At 34.8% G+C, this 21,517-nt stretch overlaps 1 protein-coding gene across 1 annotated transcript in view; it reads right to left on the bottom strand.

Moving 5' to 3' along the window:
• TAX1BP1 (Tax1 binding protein 1) overlaps positions 1-21,517 on the bottom strand; it is a 55,617-nt gene that overhangs the window by 23,271 nt on the left and 10,829 nt on the right. The window contains 4 exon segments of the mRNA XM_030969298.1: positions 10,452-10,610; positions 12,241-12,428; positions 15,882-15,917; positions 15,920-15,983. Of these exon segments, the coding sequence (XP_030825158.1) occupies positions 10,452-10,610; positions 12,241-12,428; positions 15,882-15,917; positions 15,920-15,983 (447 nt within the window).

Below are 21,517 nucleotides of genomic sequence, written 5' to 3'. Positions count from 1 at the left end.
AAACCACTGACTGTCTAGCTTAGAAAACAAAGAACTTTTATTTCTCTTTGTACTTGCTTTTACTTAAAAAGACCTTGCACTTTTCCAGACAGTTACACCACGGTACCAAACCACAGTAAAGACAACTGCAAGCAAAAGGAGAAACAAAAAAACCCAAAATTCTGATTTAGAGCTGGTTACTACATGACATTCTCCTAGCTAGTACATACAGAACGTCTCACATAGCTCAAGGAAGCTCACGTAACCATTGCAGGATTTATGGAAGGTGAGACAGAGGATAATGACAATACCCAAAACAGATTCCTTTGTCAGCAAACTGGCAAAGAGAATATAGGAAACCGCTGTTAAGTATTGCATTTGTTATCTAATTACAGTAATGTCCATATTGTTCTAAGGCAATGGACAGCTGAATGCCATCTGCACTGCAGCAAAACAGCCATTTAAAGTCATCTTAAATAAGCCTGAAAATGTGGGGTTTTTTTCAATATAACTATTTTGTTGAAAAAAATAGGTAAGTAACACTAAAGTAAATCACACATACTAAGATAATATGCCACCTTTTTCTGATATTAAAGTATGATAAAGCTCAGCTTATTACCAACCATGACAGTGACATGAATGGAAGTGTAAAACAAGGTCAAGACACACTGACCAACATACCTAACTACAGCATGACTTAGGAGTGTTTGTGTAGCTACTAAGGTACAAGTTGTCTTTCTGCTCTAGATTTGGAAGATTAAAGCACTACTTCATCTATTCATTTTTAAACAAAGCTCAATGCCCTGAAATAACAAGACTGTACTGTTACATCAAGAGAAACACATCAGCCAGACTTTACGAAGAACCCCTACTGACTAAATTCCAACCTAACAAACAATGTTTTAAGTACAATAAAATATAATGAGGGCTGGGTTTAGTCATTAATTGTCAAGATACACTGTTCACAAGCATAATTAAGCCTCACTTTTACAAGCAACTAAACAGAAGTTTGAGCATTATGATATTTTTGGGGGGGAGGGGGTTGAGGGGTAGGCAGTATTGAATTGAGGAGTCACAAATATATCTGATGACTCACTTGCTACACACTAAACCAGCATGTAGATTTTTTTTTGTTATATATGCTACATAAAAAGACTAATATATTACTACTATTTGAACTCTGAATGGCTTTCTTATGTCTTAATACAAAAAATAATTTCAAGGCATCATGAATGTGCCATCTTTTTTTAAAAAACAGCATTGGAGAAGATAACCCACAACTTTCACAAGCCTTTATTTTTTAAGAGCTATCAGTTTCTTGCAACCAAAAATACAAATACGTGGTGTAACAAGGGCAGGATATTTTAATTGAAGTCACTATTCCAAGTAAAACTTGCTATATAACCAGCAGCAACAACACACTCTGTAATTGCTTGTCCTCCCCTAGTGCAGTGGAGACTAATTACTTGCTCCTGTTTTGAAAGCCTAGTATAGTAAAAAGTCTATTTCAATGCATATCTGTGTTTTCTCTAAACACCACTTCGGTATAACTGTAACTGTTGTAACCCAAGTGCCTTCAAAAGAATTTAATCTGATACATTATATATACAAACTGTACAAACAGTTCAAACAGGCTGCCAAAGGTAACATATATTAAAAGGAATTAATAGCCTGAAAAAAATTCTCTCCACAAACAGCATTACAATTGATGCTGCTTTGCTAGTTATTCTAAAGGGACATGGTACTAAAATGTAAAAGTCCCATACTTAACAGATTCTCACCTAATAAACTTGTTTAGATACAACTAAAGCCCTACAGTTAAAAAAAAAAGGATTAATTTTTAGACACAACTTGTTATTTTACAGAATTCTTAGTAATTCAATTTAGATGCAGCAATTCCTAGTCCCATACACTGCTTACAGTGGTTTCAGAGCCTGTAAAATTTAAAATGAGTGCTCTTAGACTATTTTACAGGTAAAGTCAACTGTGTTTAGAAGGAATCTAAAGGGGAAGAATATAATAAACACATCAAATAAATGTACAACCCCTCTTACAAAAAAGATAATTACTTTCTGTAATCATTGCTTTAATTCATTTATCTTATCCGGTACAACTACCAATATTATGTATTTTCTCCCACCTTCTTAACAGAGGAATAAAAAAAGCCCAGCAAGAGCATGAATCATTTTAATGAACTGGTTTAAAAATACTCAACAATTTTAATGTTATTTTTAATCCAGTTACAAATGCAGCTACCCCATCTCCTTCCCTAGAGTTGCAACAGCCACAAAAAGGTGGAAGTGGGAAGCAAACTGCACCACAAGGGCCAAGAGTAAAGCAACCAAAAATTACTTACATCAGCTTTACTGCTGCAAAAGAAGTTACCAAAACAAGAATTCCTGTAACTACTAGGACTCTCATTAGGAAAATGAAACAACAAAAATTCAATGAGCTCTAAACTTCCCTAGAATCAAAATTTCACTTTCAAAACCTTGATATACCTTCAGATAGGGAACAAGAAGAAATATGGGGGTTCCAAAATCTTTACTGCTGTTCTAAAATGGCAGAAGATTTAAGATTGATTATTTTAAAAATAATTTTATAGTAATTCCATGTTACACTGCCTTCATAAAGCTATTATAAACTCTACCTAAAGGATATGCAAAGATCATGTCTGGGGTCATCCTTGAAACAGGTTGAAATCCCTTTAATAAATAAATTTCCACTGCAAAAGGACTAATAATCTTTCATTTGAGAATGAAATAGCCGTATTTCTAAATTCTCATTTTTATAAGAGAATACCATGGCATAAATCCCCACATTCAACAATGCAGAACAACATGCTTTCTCTACTTATTTCTTACTTCTAGTGGATTTTTACAACAGCAGTAAAACATTGCTGAGCACAGTCTGGTTAATGGAATGGTACAGACATCCCTTCCTATGATTAGCACATACAAGACATTTTTCAAACATACTGAAGGTAGAGAGAGATCCAGCAGGGAAAATAAAATACTTGAAAAGCACAATCCAAGACCATTTCCAGACGTGACACCTTGCCAGCATAGCAATGGTCAGCATGGCTTTTTATGTTTCATCCTCCCTTTCCATAACATGCAGAACCCCATACCAACCTTTTGAAAATCATCCCACACCTAACACATTCACCTTTGATTAATGGCTAGTATCTGCAGCCCCTTTTTTCACCTTTTAGAGAATGCATACACTGCAATGAAGAGGGGTAAGAAGTTAAAAATGAGGTATGCAGCTCACACTGAAGAGGTCAATTCACTAAATACAAGGCAATATATTTAAAACCAAAAATTTTTTTTAAAAAGCAAACAAACAAACAAAACACCAAAAAAGTAAGCAGCACTACCTTTCAGCTGGATTGATTTATCTGGATGCAATTTAATGTCAGAGGAACCATTAAACTTGATATCCTACAGAGAATTTAGGGGGCTTAGACCAATTATCTGCAGGAGCCTTTTCTTTATCCCACTGACATCACAGCAGCTCCAACAGAACCATGTGAAACACTTGTCTGACATCATACTCTGTTTAAGGACCTCTGAGTATAAATGATGAACACAATATAGCACCATTGCAGTGAGTGCAAAATCCTTGTCTGCCCATAACACAAAAGTTCTGAAAGGAAACCTCAAGTTGTAATTTTTCTTTCTAAAAAAAATTTAAGCATTCAGTAAAGTAAAAGAGCAAACCAACTCCAAATAAAGTCAATGACATTAAGCTTTTATCCTTGTGACTACAACTTGTAATAGAAATACTACTCTAAAAAACACTGCAGTCAGTCTATTTTGAAAATATAAGATGTCACAGTGGTAGTACTTTAACTAACATCATAAAGTGATCAAAACTACAAAACTAAGGTCTGCAAGGTCTACAAAACTAAGTCTTTAAGAGTTCTAAGTTACATCAGTCACTCAATTATTGTCATGAAGATTACAAACATGCAAGTTTTTGCAGGAGGCAGCTGAAGCATTTATGCACACTATGATTTTGCAGCATGTATTTACATGTCAGAATGTAAATTTCTTAAATGTGCTATACTTTCACTATAAGCTACTGATTTTGCAAAGTCGTTTCCATGAATACATAATTTGAATTGTAGAATATCTCGAGTTACTATTTAATTTTCCAGTGAAATAATTTTCAATTGCCCAGTTTAAGAAATATTCACACACATAACCATCAAAAAAACATGAAACAGGGTTTTCTCTTCATATGTTTATAGTACCCAAGGGTGCTGTAATTGCTGGTACCAACCTGAGCAAATTCTGAGTGTTTAATCTGTGTCTAAAATTAAATGAAACTGGAGGGGTGTTTGTTTTTGGGCTGGGGGCAGTTTGCCTTTTGGACAGTTTTTTGTTACTTAATTTTTGGAGGTTTTTTCCCCCTAAAACAATGCATCTTCCTGACCATCTAATTTTCATACATGCAGCACACATGAACAGTGTGAAGAGAGCCTGGTCTAAAGAGACTAAAAAAACAATTGACTCACTTATTTCTATGCACTCAGGCTGAACTGGGCACTTGCACTGCTTACTCATACTGCTGACATTATCCCACTGCACAACAGTCTTTTTTCACTATCTAAGCAGAGAAACTCTCCTTATAAAATGGCATCAAAAGCCAGCTTAAATGAATCCCTGATATTTGAATAAAATTCTCTAATAAATAAAGCTACTGTGCAGGTAGAACCTGTCAGCAGAATGTGAATTTACATGGATGCCCTGTTAAAATTCCTCATCAGATAGATGAATAAGCCCACCTTTAAAAAGTTAAATGGTAAATTAAATTTACAAAAAGCATGAAAGAACAAGTTTATCAAATCAGTAAATTCACTTCTGCATCAATTTATGCCAGCACCATAACAGAAACGCTATTCAAATGTTCACAAGATCAAAGGATGAACAGGCAGTCTTCAAATCCATTGCTTCTGACTCAAGCTAAACATAGAAACTACTGCCAGAGGAATAAGACTTGTCACCAGTCACATTAAAGTAATCAGTTTTGAAGTGCCCTCTTCCCACTAGAGGGAGACCAATGACTGCAAAAGCATCTTTTGCAAGCTCTGCTCTCTACAAAAGCACAAAACCACTGTTCACAAAACTGAATGGTTGCAGAGTATCAAAGGAATGACCAATGAAAGACACACAATGACTACTACATGCTTCTCTTCTTCAGCACAGTACGACTGAATCTTAAAGCAGTAGGCAAGTGCACTGCTGCCACAGACCTTACACACAATTTAAGCATACACAAAACTGGGAACACAAAGACCAAAAAGCACTCTTATTATGTACAAAGCTATACACATTTTATATTCATAATGTCTAAGATGAAGATTAGAAATATTTGTATTATCATTTTCTAAATAAAAACATACTAAGCTTTTGTTCCATTTTTTTAACGTTTTTTTCCTTCAATTTTTAAAAAGCAAAATATATACAGATAAAAGCAGCATAATAATGTTGTTCAACACACTGATTGTGTACCACTTTACAAAAGTAAACCAGAGAAAAAGTTGAAATAATAAAAGCATCCTGAAGCATTTCTGTAATAATGTATAATGTGTCATCTTCTTAAGCAAAATAATCATAGTGTGTAACTACATCATTATTTTAACAGTGTTATATTGCTAGAGTTGCAAGTTGCATATATAGCATGATCCTAAATGCAAGAACGCTACCAGGGAACATCACCCTAATAAAAACAAAGTAACTCTGAAACACTAACAGAAGGTTGTGAGAAAAAGATGTGACATTTCTGAAACATTTCCAATAATTTCGCATTTACTCTGAATTCCCACACAGAGTAGTAACAGATTAAGTTAAATCTTCACACTTGGTAAGAACTATTTTAATGTCATCTGGGGAAAAAAAAGTAGGAATGGTTTAACTGACATGAAAACTGCTGCAAAGGAAGAGTATGCTCTCCTCTATCTGAAAATACAGCAAGCCTATGGCAAGCCCTTTTCAAAAGGCTAAACAAGGGGGGCAGGAAATCTTCATGCTTGGGGGCAGGAAAAAGGAAAGGCCACTTATACCCTCTCCAAACTGATTCTGTCAGAAGAACTACATACTGCATTAAGCAGGCCTTGAATAAGAGGGAAAAGATCAACCTAAAAGAAATAGAGACTGAATTTGTCCCTCATCTTACAATATCTCTTTGGCAGGGTGGGGTTATTAACACAACTTAGTGGTGATATACCGTAAGTACACACTAAAAAAGCGGGGCTGGACAGCATGTTCCCTGTGAGCACAAACACTGACTAATGCAGAGCTGTGTGTCTTGCAAATATCTTTTTTTCTGTGACAGTGGCAACAACAAGAAAAAATACTGTCTGCAGAATCATTCATGTGTTGAATATGAATTTTTTTTATTAATGTGATAAAGGACTAAAAAAATTACCCAAATTGAAAAAAGCAAAAGCCTTTAGGGACAAGAGTGCAATAACATTTTACAAGAAGATCTGTTTCAGGAACTCTAATAGCACATTATGACTTTATGTCTGAAGGTGTTTATTCCTCCTACCTTTGATAGGAAATGACATGGCTACCTTTTAAGAAGGCAACACAAAACTGCTTATCTCCTGAACAACAAGGGCACCTTAGCAAACCGAAGTCTGTAGTCTGCTGTAGCCATTAATTTCAAGTGCCACAAACACAAGGACTCTCCTATTTGTAAAACTCAAAAAATGGTAATCTTTTCAATACCTGAAAACATGCATAGATCCCAACAGTCAAGCTTCATGGAGCACTGATTGTATTACACCTGAATAGACGCTTAAAAGCCTTGTTCTTAAAAAGACTGACCTACTTTAAGCTTCTCTTCCTAACATTTTCCCTCACCAATTACAAAATACCCCAACTCAGCAAAAAGCAGATAGAGAAGATACCAGTTCCACTGCCCAAAATTCTGTAAGAGTGACTAGGTGTGAAGAGAGGTCATTTTATCAGGAGTAGGAGGGAAGCACTAATTGGGATTAGCTGTGGCATTGTCATGTCTACAACTATCCCGTCTATTTTAAAAAAGCAATGCTGCTAGGGAAGCATTTCTCAATGATCCAAACTACTTCTGAGCTATTTCTGAAAACAAAGTAACTGATAAAAATCAACACCAAAAAGAAGAAAGTCGTCTAAAGGCATATTAATAAAAAGGGGATTTTAATAGGACTGTTTTTTAAGGAAACATTTTCAAATTAGGAACTTGGAGCTTTCCCATCCTGCACCAAAGTAACTTAGGTACTACAAGCCTAACCACACCTTCCACATTCTGTTCAACTCAATTACAAAAATATAACATAGCTGAACAATGGATTTGATCAAAAGACAAAAGATAAGATACCCATATAATTTCCTCTGAAGAAACTAAGAAAGATTTTCAGAAATTGGGCAGATTGGCAAGCATTATGCATCTAGGGGTTCCTAACTCCAGGGCTCCCTTATCACAACAGAAATGTAATAACCATATTTTAGTTGCCAATACATTGGCAGCATAAAGAGCTCTGCACTCAATTAGGATCAAATACATGTGCCTGTACAGACACATGCACTTCCCTGACACGTGCAATTACTGCTTTTTAAACACAGTGCTTTGTACTACTGTAGAATTTTTTAGAGCTTTTTGCACAAGCAGAAATATACTGTGTAATTCCTGATGGAAGTACTTGCAAAAACAAACAAAAAAAAAGGAATGCTGTTAAGAGATTGCACATGGGTTCAATGTAACTTACTTTTACTTTTAACAGAAATACATTTCTATCAATTTCAGCTGCCTTAAACTACAATGATAATGACATCCAGTATATACAATAATTATATTTTCTTATATGGCCTATTCTGTTTTATTAATTCTTGTTCATTAGTCTAATACACTCTAAAGTACATTGGAAGATTTTTTAAAGTAGAATTCCAAAATTCCTTTGCCTAAGTTAATTTTTTTTTAAAATACAGATTTTAAATTCATCATCTGTTCCACTTACTACCTATTTTGTGTATTAAAAGTTTGTACAGCATAACTAAAAATTCACATGCATATGAAAAAAGAGAACTAGAAACAAAAGAAGAAAATAAAAAGCCCCCATAGTACTTAGTTAAAACAATCAGTCAAAGGCAAAAAAACGCATAAACCAAGCCAAAACAACCTGGCCCACACTAAGCACCTGTGAAGATTCTGCCGTTACAGAAAATACAAATACATTCTGATTACTTATCACTTCTAAGATTACCCCCTGTACTCTAATATAAAAACATCCAAATTAACACACTGCTTAGGTTTATTGCCAGCAACAACTACTCACATAACACAAACAGCACCAGATTATCTGGGGGCTGTGGTCAGGAGCTGCTCTGTAAAACCTGGGTTAGTGGTTAGTTGGAATGTTAGTGTTTTGTGGGGTTGTTTTGGATTTTTGGGTTTGGTTGATGCATTATTTTTTTAAACAAGTCACAAGAAAAATAAAACCTAGGTACTGAAATCCAGCTGAGTGCTGTGTCAGTGTTTCTCAGGAATCTTTAAATCAATCCATTAACACACTGTATGTATTCCCAGCAAACATATATGACATAATCCTGTGATCTACTGCTGTCTTTTGTGTACTGGGCTGGGGGGCAAGGAGAGTCAGTCATCTTTAAGACCGGAGAGCTACATATAAAGCATTGCTTATTAAAATTCCTAATGTTTAAAACATTAACTTACTGCACCTGACTTAGTAGATGCTCACCTAATTTTCAGGAAAAACACTCAGTTTATATTCTGCTTATATACATAAACAAATTAACACTTTTTCAACTCAGCAGATGTGTTTCTTTTTTTAAAAAAGTAAAAAACAGACAATAGGAGAAAAAATGCAAAATAAGACATCAAATTCTTAGAGACAAAAAAAAATTGCCTAAGTTAGAAAACTTCCATAGTATTTTAGCCAGGCAAAGAGCTACATCAGCCTCAGGTCAGATATCTATTTGTAGCTAAATACAAGTGAGAATTTTGTCACACTGCATTCTCCCTTCATGAAAATACAAGGGCAAAGCAGAACAACAATAGCAGATTAAAAAAAAGAGACAAAAAACACAAACCCTAACATTCCTGAAATTAAGTTCTATTTGCTAAATTCTGGTATCTTAGAGGCAAAACTATTCTGGATTAGAGAAGTTCACTGCAAAATGTGAGAAAGCACTGAGACATTTTTGTTCCTATGCAGTCTAACTGTATCCTTGCGTGACAGCAATCAGAATCCCATTTCAGAAATTGTTCCAAAATAGAATGGTAAAGCTAATGTGGATTGGAACTGACAGTTGTTTTAAAACATTTTTTTAAAAAAGAGCCTCAAGGGACAATGAACAGCATCTGTGAAGCTCACTCAGATTTATCCACCAAACCTATATGATCTGTAAATCAATGAAATGTGAATTTATATCCTTCTCTCATTGATTTGAGCTAGTTCTCCCATGCATGCGAAATTAAAATCACTTTTTAATAGAAAAAAACCTTTTTCTGAACACCTTATCTTTCTTTTCTCCTTAGCCAACACTCCAGTCCATTTCATTCACTGTTCGAAAGTATACTACAAAGCACTAACATTTTCAAGTTCTCTCAAAAAATTCCTATTAAAGGTGTTATGACACAGGACTGTTGACATGTACATACTGGCTCCTAGAAATAGTCTATTAACTGCTGTCCACAGCTAAATTATGTAGGTTTCATTACTTCAAATTTGTCCATGTCACCACCTCCCTCCCACATGTTTTTAATCTTCTCCTAGAAGTTGGGTTTTTTAAAAAGCAGCAGCTTAAAAATATATTAGGTCCAACTTCTAGGTGCCCTTTTTATAGTATTAGATTTCCTCCTTACCACATGAGAATTTCAAATTAAGCTGGCTTTGGTTTAGGCTACATTTACATCTTCATTATTGATTAACACTTTAAGCAGATTTTTAGGTTTATGGTTTTTTCCTTTTGACTTGTGAAACCTTTTAAGAGAAGACAGTTACTAGCTACTTTTCACTATTCACACATCTTGGCAGAAGCATTTTCTGTTGATCTTTGCTTTTCATACCAAAAATTGTTACCATTTTATTCTATGTTCTATGCAGTTATTCCCTAAGGAGAGGCTTTTTTAAAAGATTGCCTCCATTTTAAATTAAGGTAAGCAAACTTGAAATTATCAACTACTTTCCACTATGAATTCCACAGTTAAATATCAAACATCTGGTAACAGTCGTCATCGATTATCTTACCAAGCCTGGTAACAAAAGCTTTAAATATTTTAGCCATTTTATGACATAAAAAGAATAGTGGCAGGAGGTTAATAGGAACTGACCTAGTCTAGTTTAAATGTCTATCTAACTGCTGAGGGGTTTTGATAGCTGATTTTCACAGTTTGACTGGTTCTTGAAAAAGCAGTGATATAGACGTTATGAGTCAGTTTTAATCAGTTAAACAACTAACCTTTTGCTCTGCTTGCAGTTGTTCACATCTCTGCTTTTCATGGTTAAGTTCTTTTTCTAGTTGTTCAACTTGATCTCTGAGTTGTGTAGTTTCCTTTTCCAGAACAGAAGTTACCTTTAACAGCTCTTCTTTTTCTTTTATTATTTTTTCAATTTTGAACTGTAAAAAAAAAAAAAAGAAGAAGAAGAAGAAGAAGAAAATAATGGGGTTTGGTAATTTTTCTCCCCTTCATTCTAACCAAACAAGTGGATAACTAATTACTCCAGTGTCTGAGCAGAAACACAAACTGTGTGCTCCCCATTTAGATTATTACAGTTTTCCCCTTATTCTCAAATTTCTGAAGTTTAATTGCTTTTACTGCATAGTACCAGACTACCATTAGATAGCATACTTTGCAGCGTCCTGATTTATCCTCAATTTTTCCTTCCTTAAATGAAGTGCCTTTACTGTTCCCAAGTGACAGCAACTGTGGAAGAGCTAATTCTGATGATGGCAGCTTGGTGAAAAAATGACAGCTGACTCTAGAGACACACATTCTCTCTACAGCACTATTTGAGGAATTTCTTGAGAAAAATGAGTATGTGCACATACACCGCACCCCACAAACACCTGAAAAGTAAGCCCTGGAACATGAAAAGTAAGATCTGTGCCCTTTCACCTAAAGGGAGTTTATAAAAAAGACAAGCAGACTATTTAGTAAGGCCTGTAGTAACAGAACAAGGGGTGAAGGTTTTAAACTAAAAGAGGATAAATTCAGATTAAAGGAAGAAACTTTTATGATTAAGGTGGTGAAATACTAGAAAGGGCTGCCAAGAGAGGTGGTAGATGCAACAACCTTGGAAAAGTTGAAGGTCAGGCTGGATGGGGCTGTGAGCAACCTGATCTAGTTGGAGATGTCCCCACTCACTTCAGGGGGCTGGAGTATATGCCATTATACAGCTCCTTCCAACCCAAACCATTCTACAGTTCTATAAACAAAGATCATAAAAAATACTTGAGAACTTATTTAATTTTAGTACTACAAGTACATATCTGAAAAGCAAAAATATTCCAGATGTATCTCTGTACTAAACCTCTCATCCCTAAATTTTGAAAGCCGTAAGTCAAATACATGCACGTATGTGCCTAGATGCACCTAACAGGATAAAATGTCTGATGCCAAAGTAAGGGAACTGCACTAAACAATTTTCCAAGAAGCAATTCAAACAAAAGTTTGCTTGGTTTTTTTTTGCTTGTTTGGATTTAAATAGGGTTCAGCCTACAAACAGCAACAAGCAAAGGTAAAACACCTTGACTCTGGATATACAAACACAACACCAATCGCATCTCTCTAGCAAAGAATATACATTGCATAGAAAACTGCTTTAAATAAAATAAGAGCTACTATAATAAATTTAGGCACCTGCAATTATTCAGCTCAGTCTCCAGGGCTCTTAACTTGGGCAACAATAAAAGTATACTGATTCCATAACTCTTTTTCCTTACAAGCACCATTTCACACAAAGGGTATCTTCCCCCCCTCCAGTTAGTTGGTGACTACAGATGTGAGAGAAGGGCAGTATCTACTCTTATGTTTCTCTGTCCATGCTTAGTGCTGTACATTTTTACATCTTGATTTGTTTAACCTGTAAACGTTCTGAACTTCAACTAAATACTATACAACAAGCCAGAAGTACATACATTACACAGACACATGAAGGTCTTTTCCTACTATTTTTTTCTTCAGTATCTGTGATTGTGTGTATACAGTACAAAAAGAAATAGCATTTTAAGAATTTTTGTATCAAACCTCAAGAAGTCCAGCTTTCGTGGTCACCACTAACATATCAGAGTTTCCCTCATCTTCCATAGTGAGCAATTCTTCAACAGGAGAAGAGGTACGAAACTGGAAAGGTGTGCTTGCTCCACGGATTTCTCCTTTGTAAGTCACGTAACAGAACTGATAAAATTCTCCATCATCATTTGGTAGATAATATCCTATCAAAATAAATTCATATTTGAAGAAATATTCCACACAAGCTTACACGTCTCTATCTGCAGACAGATTACCACATCATGTCTGACTTACGGATTTCATGCTCATTGCCTCGGTATGGCATAAATATACCACCAAAACAGCAGAAAGCAAAAGTCATCCTATTGAGTAACCTTCATCCCCCAGCAATTTCTACTAGCATTTAAGACAAAGAATAAACAGTGTTAGGCAACAGCTGCTGTATGTACACATCACCTCACATACATCAGGTAATAGCTGCTGCATATACATTTATGAAACAGAATCACTGTCAACCAGATGCCATGAAGTTGCATCATGCCCACATTATTGTGTGACTGCTATACAGTCACAGAACAGAGAGTAACTGATTTTTTGGCCTTGAAATACATACACAAGCAAATATAACAGAAAAAGATAAAATAATATGCAATGACAAGACATCTGCAACTTCACCAGGTACCACTTGTACATAGGATTTTGTTGTTGTTTTGGGGGGCAGGGGTTTGTGGGACAAACATCCTTTTTTGCTATTTTTTAATGCCAAAGCACAGAAATGTTCTGAATGGATGACACTAGCTGAAACAGAAGAGCCTGGATTTTTTAAAAAGAGCTTATTTTTTTAAATTGGAAACAATTCTTCTAGATTTTACAAGGTAAGAATAAATCCTCTTTCTTGAAGCTATGTAATGATACATGGTGTAAGCAAATTATTTGAGAAGAATTTCTGTGTGACTATCCAGTTGAACTGTTGCCCACTGAAGTTTCAAGCCTCTTGCATGACCCAGATTCACAGAGTAAGATTTATCAATGTTAAACAATCATTTCAAGAACTACTGACATTTTTACCTTTATTAGTATATTCAAGACCCACGCTTTACCCAATTTGATGGTAAGAAAACCAGCCAGTTTTATTCAGAATACTTATTTTCAGATACTGTAGTCAGCCTGAGGATGATACCAACACAATAAACTCTCATCTAGTGTTCAGTCCAGTAGGTGATGTCACCCATTTGAGCTCTTATTTCACCACATTTCAACCTTCTCCCTTTCTAACTTTTATCATTAACTTTTCACCAACTTTCATTCCAGATTCCTGGAAATCTTTTCCCAGTACTGTTAGCTACCTTTCCTAGAAATAGTAAAACATTATATTTGCTGTATAGACAACACTTGTATCAAGAACTTCATGTTTCCATTAGTCTTATACTTTATTAACAGTCGCTCATGGAATAGTATCTGAATCTCAAAACATCTGGATTCATGCTTTTGGGCCTGGCTACACTTTCCTATATAGCACTGTAGTTCAGTTTACCTGATTCAGTGCTTAAGTGAGGTGAAACTATGCAGAAATAAATGCAGAACAATCTACACTGCTGCTTCAGCACATTTCAATATTGGTTCAGACAATCTGATTTTGAAACTACTGTAAGTCTTTTTTCTTGTTCTAACATGTACTGGAGAAACAGATTTCTGATTATTTTCTTCCAGCACAATTACTTGATCATAAAAAGAACAACCACATTTAACATGCTGCACAACATTTACTATTTAGCTCAGATAATTAAGCTCCTGTAAGCTCTACTGATCTCAGCAACATTAAAATATCTTGCCAAACACAACCAGGAGACTGTTTGAATGGAGATTCAATCTGGCAGCTCCGTAAAAGTGAAGATCTGTCAGGATGGAACGTAACAGATGAGACAGAGACACTTGGCCTCTTAATGTGTGGTAAAATTTCTATGTACAAAGGACTGATAATGGCATTTCTACTAACAGAACAGTTCTACTCTTCTAGATCACTTCTTGTTTCAGTCCAACCCAACTTCATTTATGCAGTGAACTTTGGTAACTGTGGAAGAAACTAATGATTTCCTTCCACTATCTACAGAGCACACACACTTTTCAATCAGCTTCAAGGTTATAAAATAGTTATCAGGTTATCAGACCATGTGGATATGATCATCATGGAAAGCACCAGAATAAAAAAAAGACCTGGCAAGAGAAAGAACTGAACTCATCAAAGCTATCACTATTTGCAGCTTTAATAAGACAACAAGCTAATACAGTCATCATTTCAGGACTGTTTTAAGCAATAAACACATGCACAAACAAAGACTAAGGCCAAGACTGGGAAGTAAATCAGGTAATAGTTGCTGCAAGAAAAAAGAAGGTAAGATTGTACATAAAATTCTGTTTGTACACAGTAAAGCATTAATTTAGTAGAGGTGCTCTTTTCACATTAAATTTTCAGTGTGTGTAGATTTTTGACACTTGTCATCTCCTGTGGCAACAAGTTCTGCATGTTGACTGTGTTATAAAAGTATCATATCTACCTCCATTTTGAACTTGTCCCTTGGTAGCTTACATCAATGGCTCCTATTTTTGTGGATATATAGAACGGTTAAATCCACTCATGCCATGGGTAGCTGACTTTAGAGACATCAGTCACTTCACATTACTTTCCTTGCCCAGCCTGAAAAACCTGGCAGAAGGAAGTCTGGAAGGTCACTTTGTCAGGCTTCCCATTCAAGAGGCTGTTGTCAGCACCTGAGATTACTGCGGCTGTTCCGAAACAACTGTATGGAATTCTCATCCTTTTAAATTAGGATACCTGTTCAAGAGCTGCACTACTCCTTCATGGTAAAAATGCTCTTCCTAATGTCAGACATAAACTTCCCATGACATAACCCATAGCCATTGTCTCTTTTTCTATTTAACAAGTGTGGCTCTCATCTTTCTAACTCCACACCTTTACAGAGAACCTATTTCTTAATTTTGATCTCTTTTGTTGCACTTTACTAGATCTGTTTTCAGACTGCAAAGGGGAGGGAGAGGGTATGACTTGCACACAGTGTTGAAAATGTAGTTATACTATAGACTTGTACAGTGGTGTAACATTTTCTGGTTTGTTCCTTATTCTTTTCTTAAAAGCCTCAGATATTTCTGTCAATTCCTTGCAGCAAAAAGTCCTTGCAACTCTATGACTACCCTGAACTTTGATGAAACCACCATCTACACTATTTATTCTTCGACAAGAATCACTTCACATCAATAATGTTTAAACTCCAGAGACTAAAGACTATATAAAGACACAATGCACTGAGAGAGGCCAAGATTAAAAAGAACCTGCTGATGATTAAACAAAGTCACTTACTGTATTTTAATAGTTTCCAGCAGAGCTTCTCTATCAGTCATGAATATCTGCCATTACTAAGTAAAAAACAGTATACCAAGTCACATACTTTTCCTTATAATTTTCCTTGACATCTAAAATAAAACTAAACTTCCCACAGTGAAATGTTGAAAATTATCCTCCAATTTGTCTTTTTTAAACTCTAGAACTGTTATACAATGCTCAGCACCTAAATGAACTTGTAAGTACTTAAAAAGCTGAGTAGGCTGGAAAATACAGAGAGACACTGCCTTATACCCACCTTGAAAAGTCAGCACACAGTTAACAGTTGATCCCCCACATAATTTTCTGGCATAGGTGACCAAAGAAATGTGTAATAATCTCTTGCCGTACTCCAACCAACCTAAAATTAAATAAATCACAACAAAAAAGAATTTAAAAAATTAAAAAATAGAAAGAGAAAACATTAAACAGAAGAATTTGATATACACAGTTAAGATATCATGGTCTGGCCTTTACAACATACTGTAATATGCATATTTCTTCTTCAAAATGCAATGAAAAGATACTTAACAATGTTTACAAATCAGGAATATTTTAACAAGCATGTCAAAGATTTAGCATTAATTTTATTAAGCTTGTTACCTAAGGCAGTAAATGGGTCTAAGGCAATAAAAGGGTCTATATAAAGTAAAACACCAGACAGTTTTCACTATAAGTTAAACTATTTGGTACATTAATTTTTTTCCTATAAAGATACACATTTCTATATTAAAAACACAAAAATATTAATTCCTGATTTTATAATGAAATTTCCTTAGCGTAGGTTCTGCAAATGTTGACTCTTTTGTATCCACAGTCCAACTGGTTCATCAGAAAATAAAAAGGAGGGGGGGAAAGAAGCTTTCTATGCTACTGAAAGATCACAATTGACACTTGAATTTTTTGACAACTTCTGCAATGCTAAAGACCAGCATTTCACTGAATGCTAACTCTCTCCTACATACACACTATGTCAGGAAAGAAAAAACACAGATCTGCATGAAAACATATAGCTAAGTCAGCACAGTCTTCTGCAAACCTGAAAACCCCTCTGCTTTCAGAATTTTCCTAAGAGGGCAGTTCTGCACAGTGGTGAGCCACTGGCACAGGTTGCTCAGAGAAGCTGTGGATGCCCCATCTCTGGAAGTGTTCAAGGTCAGGCTGGATGGAGCTCTGAGCAACCAGGTCTAGTGAGAGGGGTCCCTGCCCTCGGCAGGAAGGCTGAAACTACATCTTCTTTAACAGCCCTTCCAACCCAGGCCATTCTATGAGCCTGATTCTACCCTCAGAAGACATACATCCCAACAGGCCTGAAATACATTCAACTAAACCAGAAAGCCAAAGCAACTACTGTAAAGCAATGGATATTAATAATAACATAATGGTAAAGGAAAAGAAGAAAAATATCTGATTTATTCCACTGATGAAATAAAAATACCAAAACCTTATGAAATGCTAGGTGTCAAACAGTTTATCAGTAACTGGGAATACTGTCATGGAAGAATTAAGATATAGAAAGGGAATAAACTGTTTCCCAATTTTTATTGGGTAAGACTGTATCAAGAGGAAGAAGAAAAAAACAAATACCTACACACAAAACCCACAAAATAACCTAGAAAAGATTAGGTTACCAATCATGATTTTCATTGCTTCAATAGGCAACACTTCCAAACTCCAAGTTTAGAACTCTTTCTTTATAAAGAATATATTTCAACAGTGTATTTTAAAAGTATTAACAGCTGGGGTTTTAAAGGAAGTTTCAATTTAAAAAGAAAAAAAAGGAGAGTATGTTTAGATAGGCAAAGAGAACATCAGAGGTGGAAGTAATTCAATAGCAAAGCAGGAATTATATAATTATACAGGCATACATTTCATGTATGCAAATTAATACACAGCATTAATTTAAAAATTCTGAATAGATTATTCCATAGATATCCATTTACTTCTTCACTTTTTATTAAGAAGTATGGAAGAAACTAATGTTGGAGATGATGGAGACTTTTTTACATTCTAAAAAAACACAGATCAACAACAGTGAAACCAGATGAAATTCTTATTACTTTTGTAAGGCAACACGTATTGAAGACAAGCAGAGCAGACGCTCAACACATCTGCTAGAATGGAATCATCTACCAGATCTTAAGCCTATTCCCAGCAAAGAAGAGTTCTACGATATCTCCTATCAAGCAGCTTTTTAAAATGTCAATGAAATGAGACTTCCTGGGGTTGCTGTTCCCACACTTTTAAATATCTCAGAAACAACATGGAAAACTCTTCCAGTAACTTAAAGGTAGTAAAAGCAAATTTTTCTCGACAAAAGTTCACAGGAAACATTTCACAAATTTTCACATTAGTCATGTATTTAAATCCAACTCAGATGTTACTATCTTTTTTTTTATTTTCTGAACTTGCTTTTACTTCAGAAAAGAGAAGCATGTACCATTATTTGCTGTCCTAAACTAAAGCATACTGCTTTCTAAATTTAGCTCTCGGTGAGTGAAAAGTCAACATCATCTTCTTCATTTCAGAAAAGAAACTAAATTATCACTGTATAGAACTGAAATAATCTTTTGATCTGTTAAAAACAGAAGATGCACACACTGCTTCTAATGCTATTTTTGTGACTAAAATAACATTGTTCCTTCTGATAATTAACATCGGAAAACAAAGAGAATAAACAAAATCCAGTAAACATAAACACAAAAATAAAGTTTATTCCTGGAATTCCATCTTTTTGTATTTTTCTTAGATATCACATATTGATTCATAAATTTAGTGATTTATCCTGAAACCAAAAGTTATTTTTATCAATACTCTACCTTTAGTAGTAATCAACAAAAGGGTTTTTTTAAGTAATTTAAAACTTTAGCCATACTGATAACAAACAAAAGAATTATATACAAAACAAATAACTCTCCTGGTCTGTTTCTCAGCAGGTGCTGTATTTTTAAGTATAACTGTAATCTGTGGACTGCTGGTAAAGAGAAAATTGTGACACATCAAGAGCTAGCAGGGAATACCTAAGGAAGTTTACCCCACAAGTATTTTCTGTAACAATTCCCCACATTTCCTGTCATCCATCATCTCTTTCCCCTCGTGAGGTACCCCGTCTTACACTCTTATGATCATGACAATTCCATCCTTTCTCAATGGGCACCAGCAGATATCAGTCGGTGTGCATTGCCCAACAGTTCTTATCACTGCGCAGAATTTGAGAAAATCAGGGTTTTCCCTGCTACATGTTGCACGTGTCAAAACGTGACAATGCAGAGAAGGAAGTACAAATAAATGTCATCTTCCTCACAGCTTAATACATTTCAAAAGGGGAAGGTGAGTATTCTGCAGCAAAGCAAATTAACTCAGTAACATTTTTCAACATCCTTCCTACATAACAATAAATATAGTTAAATTTCACCGGGTTATTTTTTAGATGGCACAAACAAGGAGCAAAGCCACATAATGATATGATGAGAATAAAATAAGAACAAATTTAAGTAATCCATGTTTTAGGTGTAGGATGTAGGTATTTTTTAAAAAATCTGTTATTTTATCAACAGGTTTTAATAAACTTTCACTTTAGTACTTTGTATCTTTTGTCAATATTCTCTTTAATAAGCCTAGTACGGAGTACAGAGTGGTTCCAAACTACAAAATACTATACTACATACATACCTATACATAGTCATAAGCTTCTCTATGGCAACAGATTATACTATCACAGATACAAGACTATAGCACACACTGGATGGCTCAGCAGTGATTGAAATGCAGTCTTTGACATAGATACTTCTTTCAGCTCAGAAAGAAAACCAATAGATGTCTAAACTTGGGTTAAAACTATATGAATAAAATTTAACACCACTTAAGAGAAAGTAAATAAAAATTGAGAAACTAAACTAGTGGCAAAAGCTATGAAGGAAATCAACAAAAATGAAAAATATGAAGAGAAGATGGGAATAGTCATCAGCAGCTCCACAGTGAGTTTATATGATAAATAAAACCCTGTAGCTTTGGAAGCAAAACAAAGAGCACCCACAGAACATCTGGCATATTAGCTTAGAAAAATAGTTTCATTTCAGAATCAGAAAAGCTAGACTATTTGTCTTACTGCTGATGATACCAACAAAACCTACTACCAATAATATAGATCATCTTCCAGGTTAGTCTCTGAAATGGAAGAGGAGTCCAGATCCTCCACAAGAACCCACTCGATGCAAACACCTGACCTATACTACACTGACAGGAGGAAAATGGAAAATTGTCAGGTCGATAAGAACAAGAGTTTGACTATTTCAACTGCCAAAACAGCTGATATAACTAACACTGAGCACCTCTTCTTATGAAAACATTATATTGAAAACAAACAAATGCTCGTTAGAATGGTTTGAAAATTTCATTCCTGCATCTGAAATTCAAAACAATGAAAAAAAGCCACTGAGAGAAATTATGTCCATTATAAAAATATATTTAAAATAAGTCTTCAATAATACTGTATAATTTTTCATTTCCTTAATTTATTAAGCAAGTACTAAAAATTTATGAAAATTATGAATATTTATGAAGTTCCAAACTAATTATGAATAATTATGAAGCTCCAAGTATTTATTTACTTTAATAATTAGAACTTAACAGCTGTTAAAAGACGGTAACAAGGGGAAAGATGTGGAAACCCACACTTAATTCTTGTTGAAGACTCATGTGAAGTTAACACATCTATTTTGGTACAAAGAACACGTTCTTAAACCAAAGTTAACGTTAACTTTACATATCAGTCGGAAAAAAACAACCAACCAAAAAAACCCACCATCAAAAACAAAGACACAATCAACAAAAAGTCAACTACAAACATGAAACCAAGTTCCAGTCAAAATATAAAATATGTACTGATGCACAGTAGTACTGTCTTGCTATCAGAAATTTTAAGTAAATTAAAAATTTATATAGGACACACTGAGACATTTTCTCTGAGCCAGGAAGAGCAAAACAGACACAGTTTATTACTCCAACTTAAAAACCTGGCACAAGCCATGGCAACCATTACAACATCCACATTCAAGCACACAAACACGGCAAATTATAGAACTCCGACATAAAACCTTCTGAAGTTCAGAGGAGAAAAATGAAGAATTACCTGTCAAACTACACTCACTACACTTAACTCATTGTGAAGTCTGAACTCAGGTTCATCATCTGATGAGCACAGCAGCCATCTGCATTGACTGACTGTGCTGATACCATTGTTTTTTAAGAATTCATTGAAAACTCTGAAAACATTTTGATCAGAGTTCAAAAGTCAAAAAATAGAAACATTCTTATTTCTCAGTCAAAAGAGCACATTAAGACTTAGATGATGCAACTTCCCAAAAGCAACAGAAAGAAAAACATCCATTTTACAACTGAGTTAGACATAAAGCATCTGCTACTCAATACCTTCTTCTATATTCTCTACATTTAATTCTTTCAAACTCCACTCTGAAATACATTTTTAAATTAGATAGCTGTAAATAAATGCAAACATTCTTGCTTTCCTTCCGGAAGTTAATCAAGAGATTAACAATCCAGAACCCATATCCTATTTTCACCTTCTCAGCCATGTTCTTAAACCAAAACATGACTACACATCATTTATACCACAAAAAATGTCATATCCAAATTAGGTTATTATGTACAATGTATAACTGAAACCTCACTTAATTTAATTTTCCCTCCATAAAATGGAAAGCTCTAATAGACCATTACAGAGTAATACACTAATGATATTTCTATCTCCTACTTTTGAGCAAAAATATCTATTTCAATTTAGGACACCATAAAGACTTTTCAGTCATATAAACCAACTCAGTAGCCACGGTGGAAATGCTGAAGTCTGGTAAAGTTTAAGAGCCCAGCACAAAG

This window comes from Camarhynchus parvulus, chromosome 2, assembly GCF_901933205.1.
Source record: "Camarhynchus parvulus chromosome 2, STF_HiC, whole genome shotgun sequence".
Lineage (NCBI taxonomy): Eukaryota > Metazoa > Chordata > Aves > Passeriformes > Thraupidae > Camarhynchus > Camarhynchus parvulus.
The sequence above is the reverse complement of the archived record's forward strand: the minus strand, read 5'-3'. Positions and strand labels throughout refer to the sequence as shown.